Consider the following 18,680-nt stretch of genomic DNA (forward strand, 5'->3'; position numbering starts at 1 on the left):
TGTATCTCAAGCCGCAGAACCGGCTCAGACCCACGGTCCGGCCTGGACCCCACCCCGAGACTCTTATCGGGGAGCTTAGGGTTGTGATGCTTCAGCTGTGAAGGCCTCTCTGCCTCCTCGTGAGTCCCGTTTGGGATCTGTGCTGTACCGCTGTGTGGCACGGCCCTGACGCATAAAGTAGGGCGCCCTTTTAGTGGTTCTAAGCAAAGACTCCAGGGGCTCAGAGATGTGCATTAGTGCCCAGACTCGAGTGCAGACTTACCCGGAGGTTACGAGACTTGACATCCAGTTCAGCTCGCTCTTCCTGAGTGTGTGCTTACTCCTTCCAGGCTGCCAAAACAAAGTTCCCTGAAAAGATTTTTAAAAATATTTAACTGTGGTAAAATTTGCATACCATAAGGCTTAGCATCTTGGCTGTCTTTAAAAAGCGGCATTCAATATATAAATAAAGTTTAGGGGCTGCTGTTGATGCTCATGTCCTGTATTGGAGTGCCAATCCAGGTCCTGCTACTCTGCTTCTGATCCAGCTCACTGCTAAGGCACCCTGGAAGGAAGCAGATGACAGCTAAAGGATTTGGGCCCCTGCCCCAGCCATGGCAGCCATATGGGAAGTGAACCAGTGGGTGAAAGAGCTCTCTCTCTCACTTTGTCTCTGCCATTCAAATAAGTCTTTTAAAAACAATTTTCTGAGAATTTAAATTGGGAATTAAGTACACAGAAAAGTATGAAGAAAAATAAAACACACACACATATGTACTTCTTGAATAAAAAGTTAACATTTGGGTCAATTTGCTTCAATCCCTCTATTCTCTTTTTTTTTTTAAAGATTTATTTTATTTATTTGAAAGACAGAGTTACAGAGAGAATTAGAGAGAGAGAGAGAGAGAGAGAGGTCTTCCATCTGCTGGTTCACTCCCCAGATGGTCGCAACGGCCGGAGCTGTGCTGATCCGAAGCCAGGAGCTTCTTCCGGGTCTCCCATGTGGGTGCAGGGGCCTAAGGACTTGGGCCATCTTCTACTGCTTTCCCAAGCCATAGCAGAGAGCTGGATCGGAAGAGGAGCAGCAGGGACCAGAACCGGTGCCCATTTGGGATGCCGGCACTTCAGGCCAGGGTTTTAACCCACTGTGCCACAGCGCCAGCCCCTCAATTTCTTTCTTTCTTTTTTTTTTTTAAGAAAGAATGGCACAAGCCTGTTCAAAGTCCTACTATGCTACGATCCCTTACCCTTCCTTTCTTGTTTCTCTCCTGGAGTAACCACTCTCCGCCACCTTCTGATGTTTGAAGACCTCAGGGCCTTGGCATATTCTGCCTGTGTGTGTATGTATGCTGTACATCTGCACGTTCAGGTGAAGGTGATGCGGGGGAACAGCTGTACCCCAGGCAGAGACCCTTCAGGCACCCAAATGGGATGCCAGCCCCACAACCAAGCCCTTCACTCAGACTTCACTGTGAGAACTTTGATGGCGCTGGTGCAGCTTCCTCCTTGTCTCTTGTACCTTGGCATTAATGCTAATAAGCATGGCGAGAAGGTTATGGCCTTGACTCACCTCTAAACGGCAGCCTACATCCAGTCACCCAAGACCCTGACTCTAGTCCTTGCCCTGTACCTCCTGGTTTTATGAGCAGAACGTGGCTCTTGGTGATGGATGAGTCCTCTCCCTCCGTGCTAGCTTCAAGTCTCCAGCAGGGTTTGCTAACGATGGGCTCGGCAGAGATGCAGACACAGGCGTGCACTCCTTGCAGAGCGGGGAGCGAGTTTGCTAGCTTACTCCCATCGGTCAGCACCCTCGAGCCTGTTGGCCGCTGCGGTGCCCTTGACTGCTGTCTCCAGGGAGACTGCACTGCCTCCTCTTCCTGGGTTGCCATGGATAGCTCAAAACCCTCGTTTTCTAAGTATTATTTTTCTAAATAACATGCTAGGCTAGAATAAAGGCCACTCCAAAGCCACAAGCTCTTCCGCCTGATGAGGACATCACTCTAGAATGTGCAGGCTTTTTGACGGGGGAGGGGTCAGCAGTTGCTCTTGCGTCTCCAATTAGTTGATTTTTTTTTTTTTTCATTAATCTTTTGAAAATAGCACTGTTTGCAAGTCTAACATAAGGACTTCTGCTGCCCTGGTCTCTGCCATAGTTTGGGTTCCAGAATGCTTTCCACGTGAGAAACACAAACCAGGAAGCAGCGAGGGGACAGTAGGTACAGCCGGCCTGGGTGTAGAATGGCAGCCCTGTGTCTCCCCACATTTGGTATTTTGGTAACCTGAGAAAAGGCGTCGCACTTCTGGATTATTGATCTCCTCTCTTTCTGTGGATATGGTTTGGGGTAGGGGATAGGAAAAAGAGAAATGAAAATAAATTAGATCTACTCATGGCAGCTGGTGATTTTAGGTAAGAAACTGTTATCTTGGCTTCTGTTTTATGTGGCCAAGTGCACTCACTCTGCCTAAGGACACACAGAGGTTCTGTGTGTGACCTCACTGTCCCACGGGAGGCCCCCCCCACCGTGGTTTCCAGGTGACTGCCTCGAGGCACACTCCCTCCACCAAAACCCCTGCTGCTGCTCCTGATCTGGCGCTGGCACTGGTGCTGGCTTTAGGGAGGCGTGGTGGACACAGACTGCAGCTCCTCTTCACAGTGAGGCGGGTCTGGCCTCAGCTCTCTGCCTACAGCGTCACTCACTGCCCAAAGCAGAGCATTTCCTGGGCTCTCCCTGTCTCACTCACCCTATATGGGCAGAATTCCAGACACAGGGAGAAGGCAGAAGAGAGACTCTCTGAACTCACCCCAAACAACAAAAACACATAGGCTTTGCTGTTGGCCACTCTGGAGTTTGGGAAGGTCTCTAGCCTTCCAGCTACCCTGATACCTGCTGAGATGATACATGGATAAGAATGCCCCTAAATGCTATTAACACTTTACACTTCATTTGACATTTAGCGATTTTTTAAAAATTTATTTGAAAGGCACACAAAGATCTTGGATCCACTGGTTTACTCTCCGTACATCCACAACAGCTAGGGCTGGCCAGGGCCAGAGCTAGGAGCCCAGAACTCAACCTGGATCTCCCACGTGAATGGCAGGGATGGTCACTGCTGCCTCCCAGGGTGCACATTGGCAGGAAGCTGGAATTGGAAGCAGAGCTGGCATTCCAGGGTGGGCTGTGTGCATCCCAGTCAGCATCTTTACTGCTTCGTCAAACACCTGTTCCTCATCTGGTGCTTTGATAGTAGCTTCTACATTGGAGAACTGCTAATGTAGAAAGCTTGAAGCACAAGTCGGCCAGATTTTACCTTGCAAGAGGGGCATGTGTCCACTGTGCCGCTACTTGACTGAGGTGTCCTTGGTCAGAAGAGCTGGTGGGGGCCCAGCGCTGTGGTGTAGCAGGTAAAGCCACCGCCGGCATCCCATATGGGCACTGGTTCAAATCCCAGCTGCTCTACTTCCCATCCAGCTCTCTGCTCTGGCCTGGGAAAGCATTTGAGGATGGCCCAAGTCCTTGGGCCCCTGCACCTGTGTGGGAGACCCAGAAGAAGCTCCTATCTACGGATTGGCACAGCTCTGGCTGTTGCAGCCATCTGGGGAGTGAATCAGTGGAAGGAAGATAAATATTAAAAAAAAAAGAAGAAGAAGAAGAGCCAGTCGGTGTTATCCCCTGCTGCCCGTACCTCTGCACTTTTCCTCAGGGCCCAGAGTCAGCCGTGCACACGTTCCAGCTGCTTGCTCACCAGGTCCATTTCTTGGGATTGATACTTTCCTTGAAGAGAATTTCGATTGTTACTTGCTTTCAGATGGTCAGTGGTAACCCCAGACAGAAGCAGAATCTGGCTGACTTGGAAACCTCTACTGCCCACCCTCCCTTGTGACTCCATTCCATGTGCTCACCTTCTGCAGGTAACAGTGACCAGTCCGGATCCCAGGAGAAGCTGCTGGTGGACAGCCAGGGCCTGCCCGGATGCTCCCCACGAGACTCAGGATGCTACGAAAGTAGTGAGAACCTGGAAAACGGTAAGATCAGTCCCGATCCATGCACCTGCTTCGGCCATTCTTGGCTTCAAAAGAACACTCTTCTCCAACAGGACAATTCTATCATGATTGCAAACTCGGTGGTCACCTCTCCCTCCCTGACCTCCTCTGTTTTCCTCCTGGCTGCTGGTGTGGGGTTAGTAAATTCCACTTAAAATACTATGCATCTGTGAAACCAAAGTAGTATGTCTCCTGTGCCCATTTCCTTGCCCAGTTAGCCAGCATTTGAGTACTGGGAACAATTAAGTCCACAAGGAAAACAATTTATTCAGTAGTCCATCCATCAGGGTCACACTGGCACAGGTGGTGGACACAGGTGCTTTGCCTGTCCCAGCTGTGTGACCTGAGCCAAGAGGCAATTACTGTGGGATGATGGAGGCCCTGCGTCCCATTGTGGCTTCCCTGTGTCAACAGCCAGAAGCAGTCAAGATGAGATTTCAGAAAGTGTACTTGTGAAACAGGAGGGGAGTTTTAGGTAGACTGGGGGCAGGTGTGCTCCATGTTTCCCTGTGTGTCTCTGTGCTTTCCTGTTGCAACCTCCAAGCTCCCATGCTAGTGAGAAAGGGTTCCCGCTGCTACAGTGACCTGAGTTGCCACTGAGCACTTGAAGACCATATTGAAAATGCTCAGGTCCGGCCGGCGCCGCGGCTCAATAGGCTAATCCTCCACCTAGTGGCGCCGGCACACCGAGTTCTAGTCCCGGTCGGGGCACCGGATTCTGTCCCGGTTGCCCCTCTTCCAGGCCAGCTCTCTGCTGTGGCCAGGGAGTGCAGTGGAGGATGGCCCAAGTACTTGGGCCCTGCACCCCATGGGAGACCAGGAGAAGCACCTGGCTCCTGCCTTCGGCTCAGCGCGGTGCGCCGGCCGCAGCGCGCCGGCCGCGGCGGCCATTGGAGGGTGAACCAACGGCAAAAGGAAGACCTTTCTCTCTGTCTCTCTCTCTCTGTCCACTCTGCCTGTCAAAAAAAACAAAAAAAAAAAAAAAAAAGAAAATGCTCAGGTCCGATGGTTTTTGCTGCTGTGGAATCCCATCTAGTAACCCATGTGTAAGGATGTCCAGAGGCACCTGTTCGAAAACTGCAGGTTGTAATTCATTTGTGGGTTGTGAAATCAAATTAGTGGGTCATGGATAGCAGTTCTGTAAGCCAAAATCACGTAGAAAATATCAGAGTGCCTGAAACAAGGTAAGGGTTAGAATTGGTGGTGTTGATGCCTAGAGACTTTGTGTCAGGTGTGTGTGTGTTGTGCGCGCGCCTATGCACGTGCATCTGTGTGCACCTCTGTGTACCGGATCTTGAATGTAAAATGTGTTACTTATTGTGGATAAGAGCAGAGAACAGCTTGAGAGCCATAGTGGACACCGAAACCAGAACTATGTGTGCCCAGGCTGTGACAGCGAAAGAGGTGCTGTCCCGGGCATGACCCTGACAGTGAGCACCTTCTTAGAGTTTGTACCTGGGCACCTTGCTTTTCTCCCCCTCATCCCAACTCCAGTGAGGACCTGGTGGCCTCCTAGTTTGACGCAGGGGCCCCGCCCCTCAAGGTGTTCTGTGCGTTCTGGAAGACGGTGCTTCTCCCCAAAACCCTCAGTGCTCGGATAGCCCGAGTCCAGATGGGATGCAAAACCCACTCAGTTTTTGTAAACTTCAGAATCCTCCTATAGCTCCTGAGGGTTCTATTTTTCTGTTAATAACTTTTCCATATCCAAACATGTTCAGTAAATGAGTTCCAGCTGTGCTGGATTGCTAAGGATTTCATTGGCAGAATTTTAATGCCCCCCAAAGACTTAAGGTGCACCTGCTGGAAAACTAGATTAACAAAGTTGGTGAACCATACTTTGAACCAAGTGAGCTCAGGAATCTTTCAGTGTGAACAGAACGTAAAAACGGAACTTACACAGTAGTTCGGTTCATATTGGGAGTTAAGGGAAAGGAAAGTTGTGTTTTTAAAGTTCATGCTGAAGGGGATCTCAGAATGTTCTATTTCAAACTGATTTTTCAACTCTACTGTGATAGGCCCTTTGAAGAGGTATTTCCCTTCTCTTTATCTGTGACAGTTTTCCTACTAATGAAACATGGAACCTTGGCCATGTAACAATAGGCTAATGATCTCCATTCAAGAACAAAAAGACAACCTACCAGTGCCTCGTGTCTTGCTGCTTACCAGTGTAGAACAGGGTGCAGACAGGTAGACAGGAGGCCTCACAGCCCTGTGCGCACAGGGGACCATAACTCTGCTTTGCCAAGTGCAAAGTATTTCACAGGTTCATCCGGGTCTTATCAGAGTCACTAATAGAAAGTCTGACGGAGGAGGCTGCTTTATCTGTCAGTCTTGGTGTCTAGAATTATGCTCAACATGATGCAGTTTCAACTCCAGGGAGGACGGTAGAAAGCTGTGAAATCATGGAAGAGGGCTGTTGGCCTCCTTGCCGACTGCAGCCCAACCACGTGTAACGTCACAGCCCCAGGCCTCTCCTTCCATCCCCCGAGCCCTCGTCCCTACAGCAGACGTAGGGATTTCAGAGACAACTTTTCTGTTCCCCAGAGTGGCCATTTCCCTCTCGCAGTGGCCGCTACCCAGCCCTTTTCTCCATCCCACAAATCCAGTCAGTCCACACAGCCTGGCTCCTCCACACTGCTTACTTACAAAATGGTGGGATAGGGGAGACGCCCAAATTCTAAATGAAAACTTTTATTCAGAAATGCTTGCCAAAACAATAGATTAGAAAGCAAACCTCGATTCACAGGGTAGTGGCTTTCCAGAGATCCCAGCCAGCCTTGTCTTCGTCCCTGCTAAACCTGGTCCCTCTTCTTCTGTAGGTCTAGAGTAACAGCAGTGCTTAACTCATGAGTATCCCCTCAGGCATCTCAGCCCAGCGTCAGAGCACACAGCAAGTGCGTTATTGACAGACACACGTGCGTGTGTGTTTACAGTGCTAAGAAAGCGATTAGCACATTGCCTGGCCCACAGACTACATTCCCAGGAAAGCTTATACAGAGCAGCAGTTAATATCAACCAGCAATCAGCAAATAACTGAATGATGAACCATTCATAATCTGCTTATCAGTCTGACTTTTGAGAGGCAGAGAGACAGATACATCTCCCATCTGCTGGTTCCGTCCTCAAACTGCCTGCAACAGCCAGGGCTGGGCCAGGCCAAAGCCAGGAGGCCAGAGCCCAGTCCATGCAGGTCTCTCACCTGGGTGGCAGGGCCGCACGCACTTGAGTTCTCCCCAGGTGCACGTGAGCAGGAACCTGAATCCCAAGTGGAGGTGCTGGGATATGGGGTGTGAGCGTCCCAGGCAGCAGCTTAGCTGCTGGGGCAAACACCCACCCTGACCGTTTATTGCAGCCAGAGCGACTGCTCCCCTGGAACCCAGAACCGCGTGTTTTATAGATTGTCCCTGGCAAAGCGTTCGCTTCAGCTTATTTGCATCTCTGAATGGAAGCTGGTTGGTGCAGCTTCAAGGAAGGTGTGACGTGGAGTGAGGGCACCGTTTATGCAGCCCCCTTCTCCACTCAGCCATGGCCTTGGGAACCCCAGCTCACCAGAGACGCCCCTCTGTGTGGTTTCTAAACCAGGCATGGATGATCTTGTTTCCCTACCAACTGCAGGAATAGAGGTGAGGCCTAGATTAACTTTATTGCACAGCGTATTTCTTTTCCATAGAACCCAATTAATTTCTGTCTCGCTGAGTTGGATGGATGGTAATAACCCTCCATCATCCAGTGTCATAAAGGGTGCTTTTATGTCCCTAAGTCTAATTCAACAAAGGGATATGGGAGTAGGCGATTTCAATTAACTCCAGCACACCTTCATGCTTCGGTTTGATTCACTGATAAAAATGACGATTTTAAAACACCCCCTTGTCTCCCAGGCAAGACGCGAAAAAGCGGCCTCCTGCCCGTGAAGCCAGCAGCCGAGGCCGGCCTGAAGGCATTCAGCAGGAGTCCGCGGGGCAACTACCCGACCCTGCCCCTGACGAAGCCGGCCGACCCCCGGGAGCGGGCAGAGAAGGAGGGCCGGCTGGGCTGGGGTCCCACCCTGGACGCTCCCGGGGGCTGTGCCCCACCACAGCCGCCTGGCGCCAGCAGAAACCGAAGGAGCCTCCCAGTCTCCATCTGTCGAAGCTTTGAGACCCTGGAGGGCCCGCAGGCCGTGGACGCGTGGCCCCGGTCCCACTCCCTGGACGACCTCCAGGGAGGGCCGGGCGTCGGGAAAGACGCACCTGCCGAGGGGCCCGCAGCCGCCCCGCGGATCGCACCCGAAGTGCCCCAAAAGACGGCGGCGCCCGCGGCAAAGCTTCCGCACCCGGAGCGAGACTCTGCCGCCCGCGCTGCGCTGCTACTGACCCAAAGCAAGCGATTTTCGGAACCTCAGAGAGCCACGGCGAAGAGGCTGGAGGGCTGGGCGGCGGCCCCTGCCCGCGGCTCCTCGCTGCCTCCGTGTGTGCCCAGAAACTGTGACACTCAGCCTCCTGGCGCTCCGCATGGCCTCACAAGGACGTCTCTGGAGGGCCAGGGGAAAGGACAGGATTTCGAAGGAACGAACCATCCCCCGGGCCCCAAAGAAGGGCTGGATGCTGAGCAGAGGGTCCCCGAAGCGAGAGCGCCGCCGAAGCATCCCCCGCAGCCTCCGCCGGTTCCCGCCAAGAAGAGCAGAGAACGCCTTGCCAACGGCTTGCACCCCGGCCCCAGCCCGGACGCCCCCTGCCTGCCGGCCAAGAAGGGCAGCCTCCCCAGCCCCGCCAGCCCTGGGGACGGCCCCTCCCCGGGCCAGGAGCCCGGCAGCCCCCGCAGCACGCGGCCCCCGCCCTGGCTCTCGGAGCTGCCCGAGAGCGCCAGCCTGCAGGAGCACGGCGTGAGGCTGGGCTCGGCGCTGAGCAGGAAGGTCTCCTGCCCCCGGGGAGCCGACCTGGAGACGCTCGCCGAAAACAAGCTCCACGCCGAGGGCATCGACCTCACGGAGGAACCGTATTCTGACAAGGTAGCCCAGGCCTTTGTTTTCATACAACGAGGCAGCCCCGCCGCCCAGCGCGGTAGCAAATGGGCCACCTCTGGTGACCTCTGCCCGCTGGGTGCCCGTGTGAGCTGGGGGTGGGGGCGTGAGCGCCAGATGACACGCAGAGGCTGGGCAGGGGTGTGTGGGGGGCGTCTTTTCCCAGACTTTAGCTTTTGCTTTCAGTTCCGTGCCAGCTAAAGTTTGAAGGGAGAGTGATAGGCAGTACGGCTGGGCCTGTAAAGGGTTGGTTTTGTGGGCAGGAGGAGCGCCCAGGGTAAGCGTCCATGGCTTACCTGACACACACGTGTGCATGCTACCTGACAGGTACTACCTGACACGCATGTGTACATTCAGACTTGATGCCTCCCCCTTCATTTCCCTCTGTACACCAGGGTTAGCGGTAGCCTGCGGGACCACCTCTTAGAGGACTCGCTAGGAGCAAGTCCAATGAATGTGAACAGATTCAGCGAAGTGTAGACCCCATTCAGACACAGTACAGTAGCTACTATATTGTACAGTCATCTGTAGATGATAGGGGAAACAGAATGTAAAATACCCATACTGTATCAAAAACATTTAGACCTATAGTGAAAAACCATCTCTCATTTGAGAACAAAAATGAGAAGATCTACGAATACCCAAAATGACGTTCAAACCCATCCACGTTACTCCTGAACATGCATGTCCCCTTATGTTACATCCTGGGGTGCTTGATTACAGAACCCTGACCATGAATGCCTCAACGTGAGGTTCTCCCCATCCTGGATTCTTCTCCAATCGGGGAGCGTTCTACACCGCAGTAAATGCTTGCCCAGTGGTGTGGCCCTGTCACGGACAAACAGTGGACTGTCCGTGGTGGAGGGGTCACCCTCAGACTTCCCTGTAGTGCAGGGGGCTGACCTCAGTCACATCCGAGGAATGACAGGGCTGAGGGGGCAGGGGCAATGGTCCGAGAAATGCAGGATGATCGTTCTGTTAATGTAAGAAGTACCCGAGACACTAATGTTATAAAGGGAAACAGGGTTATTCAGCTCAGAGTTTTGGAGAGGAAAGCCTGAGAGCAAATGGTGCCTTGGGTTTGGCCTCTATTGAGGGTGGCATGGGTGGAGGACATATGGTGAACCAGGAAGCGTTGTGACAACCCTCTCCGGAGAGCTATCCCCCGGGCACACTCCCAATAATGCAGCATCTCCCACTGTCACTGGATTATGTCCCAATTCTCTCAGTACCTCTAACCCAGGACTTTGGGGCATAAAACATCTACATGAGTTCAGGAGGCGGCAATTGTCCACTGTCCTAGAGCTCCTCAGTGCTTGTAAGATTTTAGACATTAAAAAAAAAAAGAGAGAGAAACCTCTTCCTGCTAGAACATGTGTCCTGACCATCAGAAAGATACAGTCGATCTGAATCAGAAGTTTTGGTGATCCCTCCCAGAAGCTAAATGCCAGGTCCTCAGTGTCTCTCAGGGAAAGAAAGGGAGAGAAACCTTGCAAGTGTTCACGCCACCTGTGTTTCTCCCCTGGCAGCACGGCCGCTGTGGGATCCCTGAAGCCCTGGTGCAGAGATACGCCGAGGACCTGGACCAGCCCGAGAGGGAAGTCGCCACCCACCTGGACCAGATCCGGGTGAAGCTGCTCCGGAAGCAGCACCGCATGGCGGTGAGCGGCCCTGGCTTCCGGCTCCTCCCCCAGCATCCCAAAGTGCACCTAGCTTTTCGGCTCAGCATCGAGCGGGGGACACTGATGAGCGCACCCACAGAGAGCACGCACCCAGGGACAAGATCATACATGGCTTTAAAAATACAGTTTGGGAAAAGAAAAATCCTTTTCACAGTGCCAGCACTACGAAAACGATTTTTAAAAGATTATTTATTTGAAAGGCAAAATGATAGAGAGCAAAAGATTGATCTTCCAACTGCTCATTCACTTCAGCCAGGGCTGGGTCAGGCTGAAACCTGGAGCCCAGAACTCCATCCAGGTCTCCCACATGGGTGGCAGGGACTCAAGGCCTCAGGCCATCTTCCCGTGCCTTCCTGCGCACAGTAGCAGGAAGTTGGATCAGAAGCAGAACAGCCAGGACCCAAACCAGCCCTCCGATGTGGGATTTCAGCATCACAAACAACAGCCCAACCTACTGTGCCACAACACCTGTCCCTTTGAAAATGTCCTTAAGATTCCCCCAAAAGACACAAAATTGCAGTTAGAGAGGAAGTACAAGTTCAAAAGATCTATCATGGGGCCCACATTGTGCATAGCGGGTTAAGCCATCACCTGTGATGCCTGAATCTCATATGAGTGCCGATTCAAGGTACTGGCTGCTCCACTTCTGATCCAGCTAGCTCCCTGCTAATGCACCTGAGAAAGCAGCAGAAGATGGCCCATGTGCCTGGCCCAGCCCTGGCTGTTGTGGCCGTTTTGGGAGTGAACCAGCAGATGGACGCTCCATCTCCGTTTGTTCCTAGCTCTTCCTTTCAAATAAATCTTTTTAAAAAATCTATTGTACAACAGGATGAGTACAGTTAATACATTGCATACTTGAAAATTGCCTATGTAAGCATAGGATTATGGGTTCTCACCACAGAATAACGGTATGTGGAATAATGGATATGTTAAGTAGATTGAGTGAGCCATTCTACAGGTATACGAATCTGATAATGTTAAACACTATACATTTTTACTTGTGAATCTTAAAAATTTGCTGCACATGTACAATAGTAAAAGCACAATTTTTAAGAAATTTTTAAGAAACATTTTTTAAATGTTTATTTTTATCTACTTGAAAGGCACAGTGACAGAATGAGAGCTTCTATCTGTTGATTCACTCCCCAAATGCCCATAACAGCCAAGGCTGGGCCAGGCCTAAACCTAGAGCGTGGAACTTCATCTGGGTCTCCCATGGGGTGGCAGGGTCCCAAGCCCTTGAGCCATCATTCATACCTCCCAGGACACATTAGCAGGATTGGAAGCAGAAGTGCCAGAACTCAAACCTTTTTGATAAAAAAAGAAAGAAAGAAAAAAAAACTCAAACCTTTTGATTAAAAAAAATTTGATACAAGATGGCGGCATCCCAAGTGAGGACTTGACCTGCTGTGCCACAACGCCTACCCTTCCAAGTCCATTTTGGAACCTGATTGTTTTCAGTTATCCTATGACAAGTCTGTTTCTTCTTTACTGAGAAATGATTTTCTATATTAGTATTTCAAAGTGTGTTAGGTGGATGTACTATGATTTAGCTGATCTCACATTGTGGAAACACTTGTGTTTTCAAACTTCGATTTTAAGTGGTGCAGCACAGAACATCCTTGTTAATGAAACTGTGTTTCCAAATTTAATTTCTGACAATCTTCACTGAAGGAGGTTAGCTTCAAGATAGTTCAAAACCAAGGATTCTCACACTTGTTGGCAAATCACCTTTCTGAAAGGTGTAGCCCTCTATATCCACCTATCAAATTTAAACGTCCATTTCCTTGTCCTAGCCAACACTTGAGATTGTTCTATTTTAAGTTTTTTATAATTATATTGATTTTTTGATTTGCTATTAGTATAGATTCACAGTGCAATGGAAAATCCACGTTTTGAAATCTCTGTCCACTGAGTATAATTTTTCACACCATCTCATAGGTTTTTCTCTTCAAATCACCATTAGCAGTTCTCTCTCATCAAAGAGCACACCACCGTGAGACACAACAGCAGGATACATAAATGCTTGCAGTTTGGAGACTTGGGCACTTAATTGGGGTCTCATCTAATACCTCCTAGGGCACTTCTTTGAGAATTTATTTCATTTTTGAGAAAAATTTTTCATGCTAGTCATGATCTTTGACATCTGATAGCATTCTGACTTTCTTACAATGTTAATCTAGCATTGTAGTACTTCAGTACAATCATTCCCCATGTTTCCTTATGGAATTGGTTCCAGGAGCCCCCTCGGACACCAAATCCATGAGTGCCCAAGTCCCTTACAGAAATGAACTGTAGGGTGCAGGTGTTGTAGTGCAGCGGTTAAGCCTGAACACCCACATTCTGGCAGCTCCTGGGTTGAGTCCCACTGCCCCTTCTGATCCAGCTTCCTGCTACTGTAGACCCTTGGAGACAGCAGCTGATGTCTCAAGAACTTGAGTCCCTTCCACCCATTCAGGAACCAAGGTGGAGTTCATGGCTCTTGGCTTTGGCCTGGCCAAGCACCAGCTGGAGTGTGCATTTGGGGAGTGAACCAGCCCATGGTAGATACCTCCCTCCCTCCCTCTTCCTCTTCCTCTCCCCCTCCCTCTCTGCCTTTCAAATACATAGAAATAAGCAAATATTTTTTGCAATTTATAAACTGCCATAGTATTTGCATCTTCGCATTTATATTCAGTCATCTCTGGATGACTTACAATACCTAATGCAGTGACAGTGCTCTTTAGGTAGTTGTTACGCTGCATTGTAGGGAATAAAAACAAGGAAAAACACCTGTCCACATCAGCAGTTGTTTGCCAGTTCTTTCCATCCTGTGGTTGACTGAACCTGTGATTGTAGCGTTCCTCTCGGGCACATACATGGCAGCCCACCGCTGATGTGCGTAAAACCTTCCTCACTTAGCTTTCTTCATCCATACAGATCCCAAGCGGCGGACTCACGGAAATCTGTAGGAAGCCCCTGTCTCCTGGGTGCATCGCATCTGTGTCCGATTGGCTCATCTCCATCGGCCTGCCCATGTACACCAGCACCCTCGCTGACGCGGGGTTCAGCACCCTGAGCCAAGTGCCTTCTCTGTCCCACACTTGCCTCCAGGAGGCCGGCATCACAGAGGAGCGACACATCCGAAAGCTCGTGTCCGCAGCCAGACTCTTCAAACTGCCAGCAGGCCCCGAGGCCGTGTAGCCAGGCCCGTGCTGGGCCCCTCCGGACCAGAGCCACCCTGTCACTGTGCTTTCGGCGTGGAGGCAGCTCAAGACCCAGCACGTGGCCAGACGGAGCGGGGAACCTGGCCGAGGACTGAGGACCCTCTCCTCCAGCACAGCAAACCGGCCCCCCAAGGAAATGGGTGTGGTTCTTTCACCCCCAAAGACGAAGACCAGCACTTATTTTTATTTTCCAAATGGGGAGGAACCTAGTTGCCAACTGGCTGCACACGCTGTGCCTCGGTCCGTCTGTGTTTGGCAGAGGGCTGGGAGGAGAGGTCAGGGCAGCCCATTCCATTGCCGGTCACCCTGAGCGACACCGAGGGCCAGACGGGCTTAGCTAGGCCAAAGTAACAGACTTGGAAGTCATTGTACACTATTGACCATACTCACTGGCTCAAGAGTTAGAACATCTGGCTATACCAGAAGAAAACCAGTCCTGTTCTCCTTTAGATAAACAAGAGCATTTTAATAATTGCTTTCTAGCAATCAGCTTTTATTTGCCTTAATATAAGCTTTTAAGCAGTTATCCAACTCACGTCCACAGCCCTGTAACCGTAGTTCCGAATCTTCAGCTTAGACTTCCATCTAACCTATCTGGGATGTTCTCAGCAACCGTGGGCTTTTCCCATTGTCTCATCCTAACATGGCTTATTTTGTAGGGGTGTTTATCAGGCACATAATTTGTGTTGGCTTTCAGTTTTTAAACTAACAAGTCCAGTGGAAACCTGGCTGGAATTCTCAAAGATAGCGTGTGTATGTGTGTGTGTTTCTAGTAACTGCCTTTCATTTTCATCAATTTCGTAGAATCACCCTGTTGGTCGTTAACGCTGCAGTATTATTGACTTGGAACCCTGACCACGTCCACTCCAGAATTCCGTCATCGGCTCACAGGTCACCTCCGCCAAAAGTCAGTGTGAGGTTCACAGTGCAGAAAGGTGTTCGCAAAAAGGGAAGTCGTTTCTAAGATGCTTCTGATGGTAGTTCAGTTTCTAGGCAGTTCTTTCCGTTCGAGCAGAGGTTCACTGTGGAGCCAGACAAACCACACTGGCCACCGGTTGTGAAGTGTGCACACATTCTTCAATTGTTTTCAAACTCAATTTCAGACATATTCTATCTTCTGTAGTCCAGTGTCTGATTTTCTAGATACAGCAAATTTAAACAACTATTGTTTCCATTGCTTACAAAACGAGTTTCCTTTACATCGGTCTGATAAACACTATTTTAAGCATCAAAGGTGATCATTTGCAGTAGGAACACAAGACCTTGGTCAACAGTTCTGTGATATTTCATCTGCTGCAAGACAAATGACTTCACCCATGGCGGCAAGGAGGGTAATTTTGTTCAGTACAATGCCATCGTTAGCATATGCTTTGGCTATCTATTCCGTGTTTCTGTGGAAAGGACACTCTGAGGGAACACGTATTTTTTTTTTTTCCATGCGTTGGTATGCGTCTATAAGGATAATGTTTATTTCTTCAACGACATTCACCTTCTATAAGATGCCATGTGAAGAAGTTTTGGAAATGCAGAATAAAAAGGAAAAGCTGCCAAATTTCTGTTAAAGTCTTAAAAAATCAGCTCTGTCTGGTCCTCTTAGGCTGTGGGCTCGCCTTTTTGGCAGATGGCGAGGCTGCGAGGATTCGATCAGATTTCGTGGGCTGGGCGCAGGTGGGCGCAGCACAGCAGGCTCCCCCGTCCCCTGGACGCTGGGAGAAGTCCTGTTCATCCTCTTAGCTGAGCAAGCGAGCCACACACAAGTCATGGAGCAGGTAACAGAGGAGAAATCTCACGTGAATGTCCAGCTTGTGGCTCATTGTCAAGTGTCGGATTTTCAATTATGTAAGAACGGCACGAGAAGAGGGAACTTTACAAATTGGAGTTGTTGGCAATACCAAACCATATTTTTTAGGACTCTTCTTTGGAAATCATTGCCTTTGCATAGAAAATCAAAATTCAGGGACCACAAATTATTTTTAGTGGCAATGTTTGAGGGCTCTGAGGTGGTTTGGACGTTACTGTGGTGTTCAGAGAGGTTTTTGTTGATATCTTTAGTGGTGTTTGGTCTTCCTTTGCTTTGAACTTTCAGTTTGGTCTGAGAGAAGCCTGAATGTATGTGCGTGACATTTCACTGAGGTGGTTTGGGGCCACCTGTGGGCCTTACGCAGTAGACAGGTGAAGGCTCCCACAATCTGCAGATCTCATCGGTTGCTTTGGGTACAGAATTTCACAGAGCGATGACCACTGTTGTCATTGGAAAGCACAAAAGAACTCTGGAAAAGGCAGTTTAGCTCAGGTAGCTCCACGTGACATTGTGTATTGCTTTTATGGCAATGCCAGCTGGAAGGAAAAGCAGCCAGCCCCAACTACCACGTCCACTCCTCCAGAGCCAAGATAGCTTTTCCTGGCCTTGCCTTACCCAGAGGCCCTTTTCTCTGTCCCGAACCTGAGTGTGGGTGAACTTGGAAATGACTAATCTTAGGAAAAGTCAGTTCCTGACACAGCAAAGTTAGCTTCTGGAACCACAGCAAAGGAGGCCGCCTCACCAAGTCACTGCTGCATGTGTACTGTATTATTTTCAGAAAAAGATATAATAGTCCAAGTCCAAGTTACCTTGATTTTAAATTGATAGAGAAAACAGTCAAGCAAGTTATATAACAACTAACAACATTGCACTTTCTGTATATGAAATCAATATTTAAATAACTTATTTTTCTCCATTGCTGTTCTTAAACATTGTAAGTAGCTGTAATATACCAGTACCAGTATGTTCTTGCAATTGCTTCAGCCCAACAAAGCTATGTATTGTTTTAAAAAGTGTAAAAATTATTGTGCCGATTCATTTAGCAAAAAGAAAGGTGGACAGAAGGGTTTTCCTGTGTATCAAAACTTGTCTATAATTATGTCATCTATGTACCTAGGGAAAAAAAGTAAATAAATTTCTTCAATTGAATATGCCTCTTTTGTTGTTGTTTGGTTTCTGAAGATGAACAGAGTAGATATGAAAAGGGATTTATAGGGTGGTTACAGAATGAAATACATTGTGAAGGTGGTCCAGCAATGTCTTCAAAACACTATCTGACCTGCACAGAGATTGCTGTTTGCCAGTTTATTGCATTTTCTTCTCCAAATGTGCACCAGGTCCTAAAACCACATCATCTTAGTCCAGGGAGTGTCACAAGTCACTTCTAGTCTAAGCCCATCATTTTCAAACAGAATTTGCGCCCCACCAGAGGACTGGTGTGCCCAATACTCAGTTAAATGGTAACAGAACCTAGGTCTTCCACTGAGATGGGGGGAGGGAAAAGGCTGTGCGCATACTGTAGAAATTAATCGACTTGAAGACAGCCTTTTCTCAGTGTTGATGTGCTGAAGTTGATACCAGGACACAATTGTTGCTGGAAAGGAGGAGTTTATTTAAAATTTTAATATGCAACCTTGAGATAAGCCCTTTTTGCCAGTTACCTCACTTCTCTCTCTCTAGGCACCCAAGTAGAGTGATATTTTCAGACAGACTCCACGTATGAGAATTTACAAGTACAATTGCACATGCACTTTTCTATATTCTTTATAACACTTTTTTCTTTTATTATTTTATTTATTTATTTGAGAGGTAGAGTTACAGACAGCAGACAGAGAGAAACAGAGAGAAAGGTCTTCCCTCCGCTGGTTCACCCCCCAAAATGGCCACCACGGTTGGAACTACACCGATCCAAAGCCAGGAACCAGGTGCCTCCTCCTGGTCTCCCACACGGGCGCAGGTGCCCAAGCTCTTGGGCCATGCTCCACTGCCTTCCCGGGCCACAGCAGAGAGCTGGACTGGAAGAGGAGCAGCCGGGAATAGAACCCGGTGCCCATATGGGATGCTGGTGCCTCAGGCGGAGGATTAGCCAAGTGAGCCATGGCGCCGGCCCCTATAACACTTTTTTCTATCTGCTAGTACGATAGCATATTCTTCCCCACCACTTCACCCTGCTTAATTTTAAATTGACATGTCTTAAAGATCGTTCCATGTCAATGCCCCTCCATTCTGCTAAAGGCTATGTAGAATTCACCTATGCAGATAAGTTATTTAACCAGTACTCTATGAAAACGTAAGCCTTCGATGCTGTAAAAAAGCTGTTCTGGCACCCAGGCTGTGGACAATGGGTTAAACTGCTGTCTGCAATGCCCAGCATCCCATATCAGGGCACCAGCTTGAGTTCTCAGCTTCTCTGCTTTTGGTTCACCTTCCTGCCTATGTGCCTGGGAAGATCCCAGAAGTTGTCCCAGATGCTTGGGCCCCTGCCCCCCAAGTGCCATGTGGGAGACCTGTATGGAGTTCCTAGCTTCTAGCTCCAGGTTGGCCTAGACCTGGCTGTTGTGTGGCCATTTGCAAAGTGAACCAGTGCCCAGAGGTGTCTCTTTCTCTCTCTCCCTACCTCTATGTCACTCTCCCTTTCAAATAAATATTTTTTTAAAAAGCTGTTATAAATATCCAGGTATACCCGCATCGTTTTGTTTGCAAAATGGCTGTTGAAAGGTCAAAAGCGTTTCAGACTGGATAGACTGTTTTCAGTCCGCTGGTGGATTTCACTAAAGGAAACTTGAGGATGGTAGGGTTCATTTTTAAATGACTATCTTCCTCTCCACTCCTCAGTCCATCTTGTAAACTGGGCTATTTCATGTATTCTCAGCATAGGGCTTCGCCTGAATGGCATGATTTTAAAAAGCTAAATGAAAAACCTCAAGTCTCATTTATCCCAAGCTGACCCCTAAGATTTTATACTTATTCA

At 49.3% G+C, this 18,680-nt stretch overlaps 1 protein-coding gene across 3 annotated transcripts in view; it reads left to right on the forward strand.

Moving 5' to 3' along the window:
- SASH1 (SAM and SH3 domain containing 1) overlaps window positions 1–16,858 on the forward strand; it is a 190,777-nt gene extending 173,919 nt beyond the window's left edge. For all 3 annotated transcript variants that reach the window (XM_062186896.1, XM_062186898.1, XM_062186897.1), the window contains 4 exons: window positions 3,890–4,003; window positions 7,900–9,008; window positions 10,550–10,681; window positions 13,622–16,858. In XM_062186896.1, the coding sequence (XP_062042880.1) occupies window positions 3,890–4,003; window positions 7,900–9,008; window positions 10,550–10,681; window positions 13,622–13,885 (1,619 nt within the window). In that variant the 3' untranslated portion in view covers window positions 13,886–16,858. The remainder of the gene's footprint in view (window positions 1–3,889; window positions 4,004–7,899; window positions 9,009–10,549; window positions 10,682–13,621) is intronic.
- The last annotated feature ends 1,822 nt before the right edge of the window (window positions 16,859–18,680 follow it).

Source organism: Lepus europaeus, chromosome 3 (genome assembly GCF_033115175.1).
Source record: "Lepus europaeus isolate LE1 chromosome 3, mLepTim1.pri, whole genome shotgun sequence".
Classification (NCBI taxonomy): Eukaryota; Metazoa; Chordata; class Mammalia; order Lagomorpha; family Leporidae; genus Lepus; species Lepus europaeus.